General features: G+C 41.4%; 1 protein-coding gene and 2 long non-coding RNA genes across 4 annotated transcripts; all 3 read left to right on the forward strand.

The window, feature by feature from the left end:
* The first annotated feature begins 2,099 nt into the window (after positions 1–2,099).
* Positions 2,100–2,564, forward strand: LOC130988425 (uncharacterized). The gene is made up of 2 exons (XR_009090095.1): positions 2,100–2,217; positions 2,315–2,564. It is a non-coding gene; the product is annotated as an uncharacterized LOC130988425 (long non-coding RNA).
* A 759-nt stretch (positions 2,565–3,323) lies between these two features.
* Positions 3,324–4,034, forward strand: LOC130990444 (uncharacterized). Its single transcript, XM_057914678.1, has one exon. It carries the CDS (start codon positions 3,324–3,326, stop codon positions 4,032–4,034), a length of 711 nt encoding a protein of 236 aa, XP_057770661.1.
* A 5,730-nt stretch (positions 4,035–9,764) lies between these two features.
* LOC130988426 (uncharacterized) lies at positions 9,765–12,734 on the forward strand. 2 transcript variants are annotated; one of them, XR_009090096.1, is made up of 3 exons: positions 10,107–10,914; positions 11,909–11,966; positions 12,444–12,734. It is a non-coding gene; the product is annotated as an uncharacterized LOC130988426 (long non-coding RNA). The 2 variants fall into 2 exon arrangements; XR_009090097.1 differs by having other exon boundaries at positions 9,765–11,966.
* Positions 12,735–13,059: the final 325 nt, after the last annotated feature.

A 13,059-nucleotide genomic window follows, 5' to 3' on the forward strand; every position in this document is an offset into this window, starting at 1 on the left:
GAGTCCAAACCATTGTACTGGCAATTTCAACTAAATCAAGATTTTGAAATAGTTATCTTTTATGTATTATAGTTACACATCACTATTCGTTTTGAATAATGACACATCAGGAAACTAATATCTACCAACTAATTTAAGATCATCGTTCATTTAGCATTGCAGGTTCGGTGGACCTCGGAGGAGAGGAAGTGGTCCTTGTATTTTACTCTTTTGTAGAAATAAAAAAGCCTTTTGAGTAGTTACTGAGCTACTTTTGTTTGATTTTAAGTCAAAGCTTCTGTACGGTGTATATGAAGCAACTTCTGATGGAGGTCTTAACTTGGAACCTGCTGCTTTTGGAGGGAAATTCCCTGCTCAGGTATAGTTTTAATAATTGATACTCACCCAAAGAGGGAGTAAAATATGTTATTGTCGCCTCACTTTTCTGATGCCTTGCTTCATTTTTTATTTTACATTGGCTGTCCTATCCTAGAACTCACAAGTGGCAAACTACAAGATCTTGTCCTGTGCTAGTAGGCTGCTATCTATTTTGTTTTTTTGTTTTCAGTTATAAAGATAACTTCAGTAATCTTATACTAAAATCAGCCCTAAAGCCGTAAGATAAGGCAAAACACAGAGGTTACAGTTCTTTTCACTTTTTATTGTATTTGATGCAGAGTATAGCTCTATGTAAATGTAATACTGCATAGAATTGGAAGGCATATCTCCTATGAGATTTGTCCAAGTAATAACTGAACTTTTCTCATACAATACATTGTTTACTTTCTGCTGAGATCTAATTTTGGTGTAGATGTTTGCCAAAAATTAAGTTCTAGTTTCCTCTCTTTTCATCTCTTGAGTGGTTTAGGATGCTAGAAATAGCTACTTGGGATCTTCATGATTATGTAAGCAGAAAATGTAAACATAAATTATTGATTTCTTTAGTTAGTAGTTAGTACCACTGATAATCTTGGTGGCTAGACTTTTTTATTAAAGTATGTTTCTGATTTGGTAAAGGTAACTTCACGCCTTCACAAACTTGTTTTCATTGTTGAGATGAAGTCTTTTTCCTCGTCATATAAGTTGCTATCATCTCCACTTTCAGGTAAAATTCAAAATTTTCAAGGAATGTCTTCCAATTCCTGAGAGTTCCCTTAGGTATGTTATAAAGGAGAACTATACAGGTGCAAAATTTAAGCAAGAACTCAATGTAAAGCAAGTAAGTTGTCTCTTCCATATCCACTGGAGTTCAATTTATTTGGATCTGTACATTGTCATTATTTTTTTGTTGTGTATGCTAAAGAAGAAACTTATCAATGGAAGCAGGTGACAAAATTGATATCAGCTTTTAGTCCTTTGGCTGCATCTATATGATAGAAATTGGGGGATATTGAGCATGTTACTATGTGTTAAGCCAATTTTGATTTATGAATAAGGGAAGAACGACTTTTAGTATTGAGTGGAGAACTTGTGGTGATTGGTTGTGTTATAACTTGCTTTCTTGGTGTTGATGAGTTAAATATGATTTAAATTTCAAGCTAAAGCATGCTAATGTGTAGTAAGATGATGTATTTGAGATATTATAGCTTTTATTTGGCCAAAATGAGTTATATGTTGAGTTTCAACAGAAACTGTATTGCTGCCAAGTTTGGCTGGACAAATCAATGTCTTGTGAGGGATTTTCGAGAGTGTTCCTATTGTCCAAATAACTTGAAATTTTTACTGTAATAACTTCAGCATGAGTAGGAGGTTTCTGTAAAATTTCAGCTAAATTGGACACTGTTAGATATGTCAAACAATTTTCTTAAAAGTACTGCGCGAAGCAGCAAGGTTCTGTGGTAGATTCTGCATTTTGTGAGATAATTTCTTATACACTTGAGAAGATATTGTATTTTTGTAACTTTCTAATAAAGATAGACTTTAATAGCTTTCTTAAAAGGTAAAGCTTGCATTTTTCTTTGAAAAGGTTGATTTTATATGATATTTCAAAGTTGAGATAATGATTTTTCAAAGTTGAGATTCATGTTTCTTACTTGAGAAAGTTATGAATAGAATTATGCTAAGTAATTGATGTTTCAGTTATTCCCTTCTTCATTCCCTCGGACTATATTCAACTATATGGTATATATGTAACGTTGTGAGAGAGAGCAGAGTTGAAATATCTCTTTCATATTTCTTTTATTTAAGAAGCTCGGGTTGGCTATGTTTTGCAGGTGAACTCGCTCGTGTTGGTGCAGGGTAATCTTCTTCTCATTTTAACAATATAGATAGAACATTGAGATCTTGAAGATTACTTATGTAACTCACATGTTGCCGGATTTTTTTAATTCTCCAGTTCATTATTGTGATTGAGTTTATCATCTTGGCGGATCAAGTAGATGGGAGTCGATGAGCTATGAGGACTACTACAAACGAGAAGGCTGAAGCAGAGAACGTCGTTTCAAATGTCTAGCAAGTTGCGCGCATTTGTAATATTTTTTAATTAAACATCTAGCTAAATAGAATATATGTGAAGTTTTCATTATATTTGGATGATAATGTATGAATATTTTGGATGATATATAATATTGTTATTGTTGATTTTATCATTTTGTCGTTTAATAAAAATTGCAAAATTAAAAAATATACTACAATTATATAAAGTGCAAAAAAACTGTTATAAAAGGTGCAAAAACCATTATAAGAAGTAAAAAAAAACTGTTAACTATGATGGAAAAAAATAAAAAAAAAATACAAAATAACGGACAAATTCTCATATATAACGGTAATAAACCGTTATGTATAAGCATTATAGATAACGGTTTCATACCGTTACGTATAGAAAAAAAACTGTTAACTATGATAGGAAAAAAAACAAAAAAAATACAAAACATAACGGAAAAATCCTCATACATAACGGTATAAACCGTTATGTATAATCATTATAGATAACGGTTTCATACCGTTATGTATAGAAAAAAAACTGTTAACTATGATAGGAAAAAAAACAAAAAAAAAATACAAAACATAACGGAAAAATCCTCATACATAACGGTATAAACTGTTATGTATAATCATTATAGATAACGGTTTCATACCGTTATGTATGAGCGTATCGTACCGTTATCTATTCTCACATACATAACGGTTTTTAAACCGTTGTCTATGATACGTATCATAGATAACACCACTATACACAACGGTTTTTTTGCTCATAGATAAAGGATAAAATCCGTTATCTATGAGCGTTTTTCTAGTAGTGACGTGAAAGGGCCAAGATACCGGAATACAACTTATCTATCTCGCCAGCCGAGGCGGTCTTAGCTCTCAAAAATTTAGGCAACAAAGTCAAATGGCCAGAAAGGATGAGGGCCCCAGCCGACCAGAGGGACAGGTCCAAGTGGTGTGAGTTCCATGCAGACCATGGGCATCGGAAAGAGGATTGCATCGCCCTCAGATTGGAAGTGGCCCACCTACTAAATCAAGGCCACCTCACCGATTACCTAACCGAAAAAGGCAAGCTTACCCTACAACAAGGAAGGGATAGACAAGAGAAACACAGAGACGACAGCCCACCAGACCGGCCACATCATGAGAGAACTGTGAATGTGATATCCGGAGGCTCCGAAGTCAGCGGAATCACCCACTCAGCCGCCAAGAGACACGCCAGACAGGCTAGATCAGGCAAAACAGTGGCTCCGCCTTCCGGCAAAGCTGGACCAACGGATCCAACCCTAACAATCAGCTTTGCAACATCCGAATCAGACAAGCTTCTACACCCTCATCATGATGCTTTAGTTATTTCCATTTATATTGCTAACTGTTTAACAAAGCGTGTGCTAATAGACAATGGTAGCTCTGCCAATATTTTGTTTTTCAGTGCATACAGGGAGATGGGTTTGGACGAGTCCAAACTAATCAAGAAAGCGGCCGTACTCGTTGGCTTCAGTGGCGAGAGTACGACTACTGTAGGGGAGATCGATCTTCCCGTTTACGCAGAGGGAGTCAACCTTTCCACTAGGTTTCTCGTGGTAGACGCCCCATCAGCATACAACGTCATCCTAGGCCGTCCATAGATCCACGAAATGGAAGCAGTACCATCTACCTATCATCAAGTCATACGATTCCCAACCAAGTGGGGAGTTAAGGAGATCAAGGGAGAGCAGAAAGACTCCAGGGCGTGCTACCAAACCACTATGAAGGCGAAAAACCCATCCTTATAGCAATTACAGCAAGAAGCCCCGCCCCATTCAAAGCACATGGGAGAACAGGAACACCCACATCATACCTTGCGGTGCACTCAAGACATAAGTCAGGACACGGAGCTGCAGAGAAGTCGAAGCTGCCAGAGCAGCGAAGTCGATAACGGCCAGAGCAGCGAAGTCGGCGAGCTGCCAGAGCAGAGGAGTCGAAGCTGCCAGAGCAGTGAAATCGACAAAAGCCAGAGCAGTGAAGTCGACAACGGCCAGAGCAGCGAAGTCGGCGAGCTGCCAAAGCAGAGGAGTCGAAGCTGCCAGAGCATCGAAATCAACAAAGGCCAGTGCAGCGAAGTCACCGAGGTGCCAGAGAGAAAGTCTAAATCAGTGAGGTGCCAGAGCAGAGAAGTCGAAATCTGCAGAGCAGAGAAGTCAGAGTCTGCAGAGCAGAGAAATCAAACGAAGAGACCACGCAGCCTGATCGAGGAGGAGATGGTGGAGATAGATGAAATTCAAATTAATGCGAGCTTTCCGGACCACAAAGTTCGGATTGGAGCACAACTCGAACCAGAGCTCAGAGAGAAACTTATCAATTTCCTATCTGATTACTACGATTGTTTCGCTTGGTCCCACGAGGACATGACAGGGATTGACCCTAATATTATTGTTCACAGGTTACAGGTCACCCCGGGCTACCCACCGAGGAAACAGAAACGTAGAAAGTTTGCACCAGAGAGGAACCAAGTAGTTAATGATGAAGTCACGAAGTTCCTCAAGAATGGACTCATTCGAGAGGTCCACTATCCCGAATGGCTCGCAAATGTGGTGGTGGTCAAGAAAAAGAACGACAAATGGCGGGTCTGCATCGACTTCACTGACCTCAACAAGGCATGCCCGAAAGACTCGTTCCCACTGCCACACATCGACATGCTAGTGGATGCGACAACAGGCCACGAATTGATGAGTTTCATGGACGCATATTCGAAATACCATCAGATACGGATGCACCCTGACGACGAGGAGAAGACGGCCTTCATGACCAACGTAGCATTATATTGCTACAAGTATATGCCATTCGGGTTGAAGAACGCGGGAGCAACCTATCAGCGCCTGGTCAATCGGATGTTTGCAAGTTTGTTGGGGCAGACAATGGAAGTCTACATCGACGACATGTTGGTCAAGTCCATCCACGCGAAGGACCACATTGATCACTTGAGGGAGACGTTTGAAATTCTTAGAAAATACAATATGAAGCTAAATCCTACTAAATTCTCCTTTGGTGTCAATGCAGGGAAATTCTTAGGTTACATGGTTACTCAGCGGGGAATAGAGGCAAACCCGGCTCAGATTGAGTCAATCCAGGGAATCCCTTCCCCCACGTGCGTGAAGGACATTCAGAAATTGACAGGAAGGATAGCCGCATTAAGCCGCTTTATCTCAAGATCATCCGAAAAATGCCACCTCTTCTTCAACACCTTGAGGAAGTCAAGAACATTTGAGTGGACAGAAGAATGTGAGGAAGCGCTAAAGCAGCTCAAGCAATACTTGACTAGCCCACCTTTACTCGCAAAACCGAAAGACCACGAGACCTTGTTGGTCTATCTGTCCGTCTCTGATACAGACGTCAGCGCCGTGTTGGTCAGAGAGGAAGAGGGAAAGCAGTCACCAATCTACTACGTGAGCAAGTCACTACTTGATGCAGAGACCCGATACAGCCAGCTAGAGAAGCTGGCCCTCGCACTGGTCCATGCAGCGAGAAAGTTACGTCCATACTTCCAATGCCATCCGGTCGTAGTCGCCACGACTTACCCCTTAAAGGCCATACTCCATAAGCCGGAACTATCCAGCCGATTGACAAAATGGGCAGTGGAATTGAGCGAATACGACATCACATATAAACCACGGACCGCACTTAAATCTCAGGTATTAGCCGATTTTGTTGTCGACTTTGCACCTAACCTTACTATACAGGCCGACAAAGAGTTATGCTGTCTGACGGAAGAACCAGACCAAACTGGAACTTGGAAACTATATGTTGATGGATCCAGCAACGTACGAGGGAGCGGACTTGGAATCGTCCTCTCATCACCACGAGGAGACAACATTGAGCGGTCAATCCGATGTGATTTCAAAACCACCAACAATGAGGCTGAATATGAAGCCATGATAGCTGGACTCGGACTAGCTAAAGAAATTGGGGTAAAACGCATTAACGTATTTAGTGATTCTCAACTTGTAGTTAACCAGATGCAGGGTACATTTCAAGCCAAAGATGCGAAAATAACGGCTTACTTGGGCAAGACGAAAGAACTCCAATCGGGCTTTGAAGAGTTTACCATCAATCAAGTGCCGAGGGTGGAAAATGGCCACGCTGATGCCTTGGCCAATCTAGGGTCAGCAATTCAGATCGCACAACCTAAAACAATAACGATCACTTGCCTTCAATATCCAGCAATACAAAGAGACGAGGCCGAGGAACACGTGACTGCAATATCAGTCGGACAAACGTGGATGACCCCAATAATGGAATATCTCGAAAGAGAAATACTCCCAGATGATCGGAATGACGCACGTCGAATTAAAGCTCAGGCCGCACGGTTCTGCATCATCCGAGGTAAACTGTATAAACGTTCATTTACCGGTCCATACTTGAAATGCATTAACCCTGCAGAAGCAAGATACGTCTTGTCCGAGCTACATGAAGGTGAATGTGGCAATCACTCAGGAGGAAGAAGCCTCGCACACCGCGCTTTAACCAGCGGTTACTATTGGCCCACCATGAAAACCGACGCAGCTGATTATGCTAGAAAGTGCGACAAATGTCAACGATTCGCCCAAGTATCACACCTGTCCCCGGAGCCCCTGACCGCTATCACTTCACCATGGCCATTCATGAAATGGGGGATGGATATTGTAGGCAAACTGCCCACCGCACCCGGGCAGAAGGTATACATGTTGGCAGTGACCGATTATTTCAGCAAATGGATAGAAGCAGAATCTTTCCACCAAGTTCGTGACAAAGAAGTCAAGGGGTTCATATGGAAGAACGTGATCTGTCGGTATGGGGTGCCCAAGGAGATCGTCACGGACAACGGGTCCCAATTCATAAGCGCAGACTTTCAAGATTTTTGCAAGTTTTGGAACATCAAGCTAAGCTTCTCAACGCCAAGGTACCCCCAAGCCAACGGGCAAGCGGAATCCTCCAACAAAACCATCATGAACACCTTGAAGAAACGACTAGAGAAGGCCAAGGGAAGGTGGGCAGATGAGTTACCAGGCGTGCTATGGTCCTACCGAACAACTACAAGAACATCAACAGGGGAAACACCATTCTCCCTCGCCTATGGGATGGAGGCAGTAATCCCAACAGAAAGCGAAGTACCCACCGCCAGACATGAGCTCACGACAGACGACGGGAATCAAGAGGCCATGTGCCACGAATTAGATCTCCTCGACGAGAAACGGAACAAAGCAAACATCAGACTAGCTTCCTACCAACAAAGCATCGCCAGACACTACAACAAACATATCCGCACTCGCACATTTAAGCCGGGCGATTGGGTGTTGCGAAAAGTGTTCCAGAACACCAAGGAAACAAGTGCGGGTAAATTAGCCCCGAATTGGGAAGGACCATATCTGATCACCAAAGTGGTTGGACGTGGAGCATACAAGTTACGATCGATAGACGGACGTGAAATCAACAACAGTTGGAACGCCCTACATCTCAAGCAATACCACGCTTGATCCTAAACTCTACAAATTTTACTTTATTTCAATAAGGTCTTCCGAGACCCATATCATCTACTACAATTACTGACCTTTGCATGCAGGTCAGAACTACATTCGGGCTTGATCCCTTAATTGGGTATGTAGGCAACTCTAAGGAGCGCAGCCCCCCTCCCCCTCCACACCCAGGGGGGAACAATTTTCACATATAAGGCGCAAGCCCCATCTCGCCCCGAACACCTTGGATTTAGCCTTAAGTTTATCAACTAAGTCTAAATGGGGGGGATAAAATTTTATGTCAAAGGCTCACGCCCATCTCACTCCGAACTTCTTGAATTTAGACTTAAGTTTCAACAACTAAGTCTAAATGGGGGGAATAAAACTTCATTTAAAAGACGCAAGCCCGAAAGAAAACTTTATTTAAAAAACGCAAGCCCGTAAGAAAACTTCATCTAAAAGACGCAAGCCCATCCCACCCCGAACGTCCTGAATTTAGACTTAAGTTTCAACAACTAAGTCTAAATGGGGGAAAGAACTTACTTATACAAGGCACAAGCCCGTTTTTCGAACCTAAGGTAAAAACCCATCGTGTCCGTCAGCGCAAAGTGCGCCTCTCCCAAATTGAAAAATTTTCGCTTTGCCAGAGAAATCACACTCGCCAGAGAAATGGCTCTTGCCAGAGAAATGGCCTTCGCCAGAGAAATGGCTCTTGCCAGAGAAATGGCTTCGCCAGAGCAATGACTCTCGCCAGAGAAATCGCACTCGCCAGAGGAATGGCTTGTGTCAGAGAAACGGCCTTCGCCGGAAAAATCACCAAAAGAGCGGGGAAATCTTCCGCCTAGGGGAAAATTTACTCTTATGCCTTCGATCACGCGAGGCGCATGTTTTAGCAACGAATTTACTATCTTAAAACCAGCATGGGTTTATAAATAGCCATGTACGCGTAATCTGAAACCTACGTTATCTTTGCTTGCAACACTACAGCAATTTACTCTCATGCTCTCAACAATCCAATTACCCTCTATCACCTTTCCAATCAAACACTAGGTACAATTCGCGGTTCAACAACAATTCACCAATTCTATATCTATTCATTTATGATTCATCGCCACCGTAACATCCAGCGCCATTGGATACATTTTGGGCCTTTAAAAGTGCCGCGGTTCTAGGATGCCCAGTGTTATGTCACCCCGACCATTTAATACCATGTTTTTCCGGCTCACCTATTTCATGCGAACTGCCGGGAATCAAAGAAAAGGGCAACGCCCTGCTCACTATGCGCACTCTATACAAGTTAAATTGCATGCACTCCATAGTTAAAAAAAAATTCCAACTATGGAGTGGGGGACAAACTGTAGTGGATAAAATCCGACTGACCAGAAGTCAGCGGAACCCTCGCTAGAGGGACTAGCGAATTCTCTGCTCAGGGCGACTTCCCTGCTCGCCGCGATTCCTCTGGCGCCTCGCCAGAGGAATCAGTGAAGTCCTCACCAGAGGAGTCAGCGAAACCCTCGCCAGAGGAATCAGCGAAGTCCTCGCCAGAGGAGTCAGCGAAACCCTCGCCAGAGGAATCAACGAAGTCCTCGCCAGAGGAGTCAGCGAAACCTTCGCCAGAGGGATCAGCGAATTCTCTGCTCGGGGCGACTTTCCTGCTCGCCGCGATTCCCCTGCTCGGGGCGACTTCCCTGCTCTCCGCGATTCCTCTGACGCCTCGCCAGAGGAATCAGCGAAGTCCTCGCCAGAGGAATCAGCGATTCCTCTGCTCTGGCAGAGGAGCGATCCCTCTGCTCTGACAGCGGCATGATCTCCCTGCTCGGGCAGAGGCGTGACCCCTCTGCCCTGGCAGCGGCACCATAGTAAACATCTGTAACACCCAGCTTTTTCACTACAGTATATATGTTATTATTAATTTTATTTTCTATTTTCTATTATCTAAAAGAAGAAATAGAAGTAGAATCACTGAGATGAGATGAGATATTATTATAATATCCTGAGCTTTTAATTTGCATCCGTTATTAATTTTATTCTTGGAAGCAAGTTATAATTCCTAGTTAAAGGGATTATTTTATTATTTTCAGAGATGAGAATGATGATAAATAAGAAATATTATTAGTCGACTACTTATTGCTCGACTAATTGAAGTGACGGATGTTATTTAATTATTTATAGATTTATTTGTTGTTAGAAATAAGAATCCCATTTTTTATATATATAATTATAGATGTATTTGAAGCTTATCTCAATTTCAGTTGGAATGAAGCTAGCATATATATTGATTTGATTACATATTATATCATTATATTAGTGAGAATAGTATTTGTGGCTATTAGAAATAGCAATTCCGTAAACTTCCATAAGAATGCATATATTTTATATTTATTTATTTTATTTGGGATAGCTATCAACAAATCTTAAGAAGGAAGCCAGTTCGTCGTTTCTTCCCCTCCCTCTTTATTGAACCTCAGTTTTAGTTTGCTTTCAACCTTCAAGGAGATTCAGCCGCCGCCTCTGCTCCGACCGCCGTCGGGTCCAAGTCCGGCGTCTCGTCTGTTCTTCCCTGGTGCCCCTCGCACTACTCTCATCTTCTCTCAATTTAGCGAAGAACCCAAATGAGAAGCCCTAATTTCAAAATCCGAAATCGTCGTCACCCGAGCCCGAAATTCGGCAATACAACAGCCTCCTCTTCGACGTGGTCGAAGTTCTCGCACCGGAAGTCCTCTCTGTTCCCCCTTCTTTTCCGATGTGGAGCCCTAATTCTTAGAAGAAGGAAATTACTATGGAAGGCCAACGAACGGCTGAGCTTCGCCCGTCTCTGCCTTGAATCCATGCTCGAGAAGCAGAGAAAGAGACAGAGAGTGAGATCGAGGGGGAGAGCAGCGAGAGAGGTTGAGAGAGAAAGATCGAGAGGGAGCATACCTGAGGCAGGGGTGGCGGTGTAATGGTGACAGCGGCGGTGACGGCGGGCCTTGCCGGAGGGGCGGATTTTAGAGGGGAAAATGGAGGCAGAAAACCCTAGAATTTGGGCATTCTTGAGGTAAGATAGCTAAATGTTTGATGCTTATATAATTGAACTCTTAGGAGCGTGGAATGAGATTATATGATAGAAATTGGGGGATATTGAGCATGTTACTATGTGTTGAGCCAATTTTAGTTTAAGAATAAGGGAAGAACTACTTTTAATATTGATTGGAGAAGTTGAGGTGATTGATTGTGTTATAATTTGCTTGTTATATGTTGATGTGGTAAACGTGAGTGAAGTTTTGAGTTAAAGCATTCTAACATGTAGCAAGATGATGTAATTGGATCTCCACTCTCTTATGTGGCCAAAATATGAGATGTATGTTAAGTTGAAACAAAGGGGCTTTGCTGTCAGTTTTCGGCTTGACAGGGCAGTATGTTTCGAGGTGCTTCTGATGGTGTTCTCATAGTCTAAATAACTTGAAATTTTGACTGTAATAACTTCATCATGTGTAGTCGTTCTCTGTAAAATTTTAGCTAAATCCGAGACCATTAGATATGCTAAATTATTTTCTGAAAAGTACTGCGCGAAGCAGCAAGGTTTTGTGGCAGATTCTGCCTTTTGTGAGATAATTTCATATACACTTGAGATATTGTATTTTTGTAACTTTCTAATAAAAATAGACTTTGAGAGATTTCTAAAAATGTAAAGCTTGTATTTTTCTTTAAAGAGGTTGATTTTATATGATATTTCAAAGTTGAGATTCATATATGATTACATATTTGAGATTTCTTACCTGAGCAAGTTATTAATAGAACTATGCTAAGTGATTGATGTTTAGTTATTAATTGTAAGCTAATCTATATAGAATGGATTAGTTTACTCTTAAGCTTTTCTCAATTTGAGATATCCCAAGAGATGTGACGTTATTATTTGCTTTTAGTTAAGTCCATATAAGTAGAACACTCAGATTAGAGGATGCAACTTTCAAGTGATAGAAGTGTCATTCAAGATTTACTTTCTACTTACTTATTATCCAATCTTACCTGGGAACCTCATTATAATAAAGGTTCGAGTGGCAGTGTAGAGTGAACAAGCAAGGACTTCTACTTCATTAAGTATATCAGGTGGGCTTACTAACTCAAGAAGTAAAGATGCATACTTTATTATATAAAGTTTGAGTGTATGCATTTATTTTCCAATTATTGACTTGCCAATATTTGAGATTTGTATGATACCATCTACATAGAAGAACGAATTCGGGTCCTGAGCGAGTCAGGATTTGTGTACACAGAGTTGACAGTTAACCTTTGTGTTAGCTTGTCATCGTGTTTGAGAAGGAGGCCTACTTCTCAACACTTAAAGTTATATGATGCGTAGATATGGTACATACATGTTAATGTCTGCAGACGTATATGATGTTATGATGATTATAGAGAAGTTTTACAGTTTTTGCGTGCACAGGTTATTTAAGTAAAACTCCTGTGTGATGCTTGAGATGGCAAGTTCAATATATAGCTCTAAGAGCAAGCTTTAAAGTTATTTCGGCATGACCACTGAGTGCTTTTCGGTACTCAGCCCTGCGTATGTTTCTAAATATGCAGGTTAAGTTGTGGTGCAGATGGAAGCGAACAGAGCAAATTCTTTGATGTATATGTATTAAACCAGGCTCAGGATTCCATGTCTTCATACATGTAATCCACATGAATTATTCCGCTGCAACACTTAGTCTATTCTACCTTATTGAGGTGTTGTACATGTTTTAAATCAATAGCGTTGAGAATTATGTCACTTGAAAGTTAGACAACTTGTCGTTGTGTATTGTAAGTTGTCTACTCATGAGTTTTAAAAGTGTTGCCTACGATTATTCAATATTATAGTGATTTATTGTTAAACTTGGTTCATTTTTATTAGTGAAATCTCTTTCCTTTTTTATTTTCTTTGTCTGTTCCCCGGTCACACCTTTCCCCGGCTTAACTATACACTAGATTAGGCCGGGCTGTGACAACATCTCAACACGAAAGCAAACAAACTGAATTATACGCTTACGAAAACCTAATCAAACGTGGGTGACTAGGTCAAACGAAAGTCGCGGAAGATCATTTCCTAAAAATTCGGAGCCGCTAGGGTTTCAAAGAATATTCCAACAAACCCTAGAAGGGCAGCGACTTGGAGAGAAAGAAAGGAACGAGGTCAGGGATACGATCCCCCAAATATCGG

Source organism: Salvia miltiorrhiza, chromosome 6 (assembly GCF_028751815.1).
Source record: "Salvia miltiorrhiza cultivar Shanhuang (shh) chromosome 6, IMPLAD_Smil_shh, whole genome shotgun sequence".
Lineage (NCBI taxonomy): Eukaryota > Viridiplantae > Streptophyta > Magnoliopsida > Lamiales > Lamiaceae > Salvia > Salvia miltiorrhiza.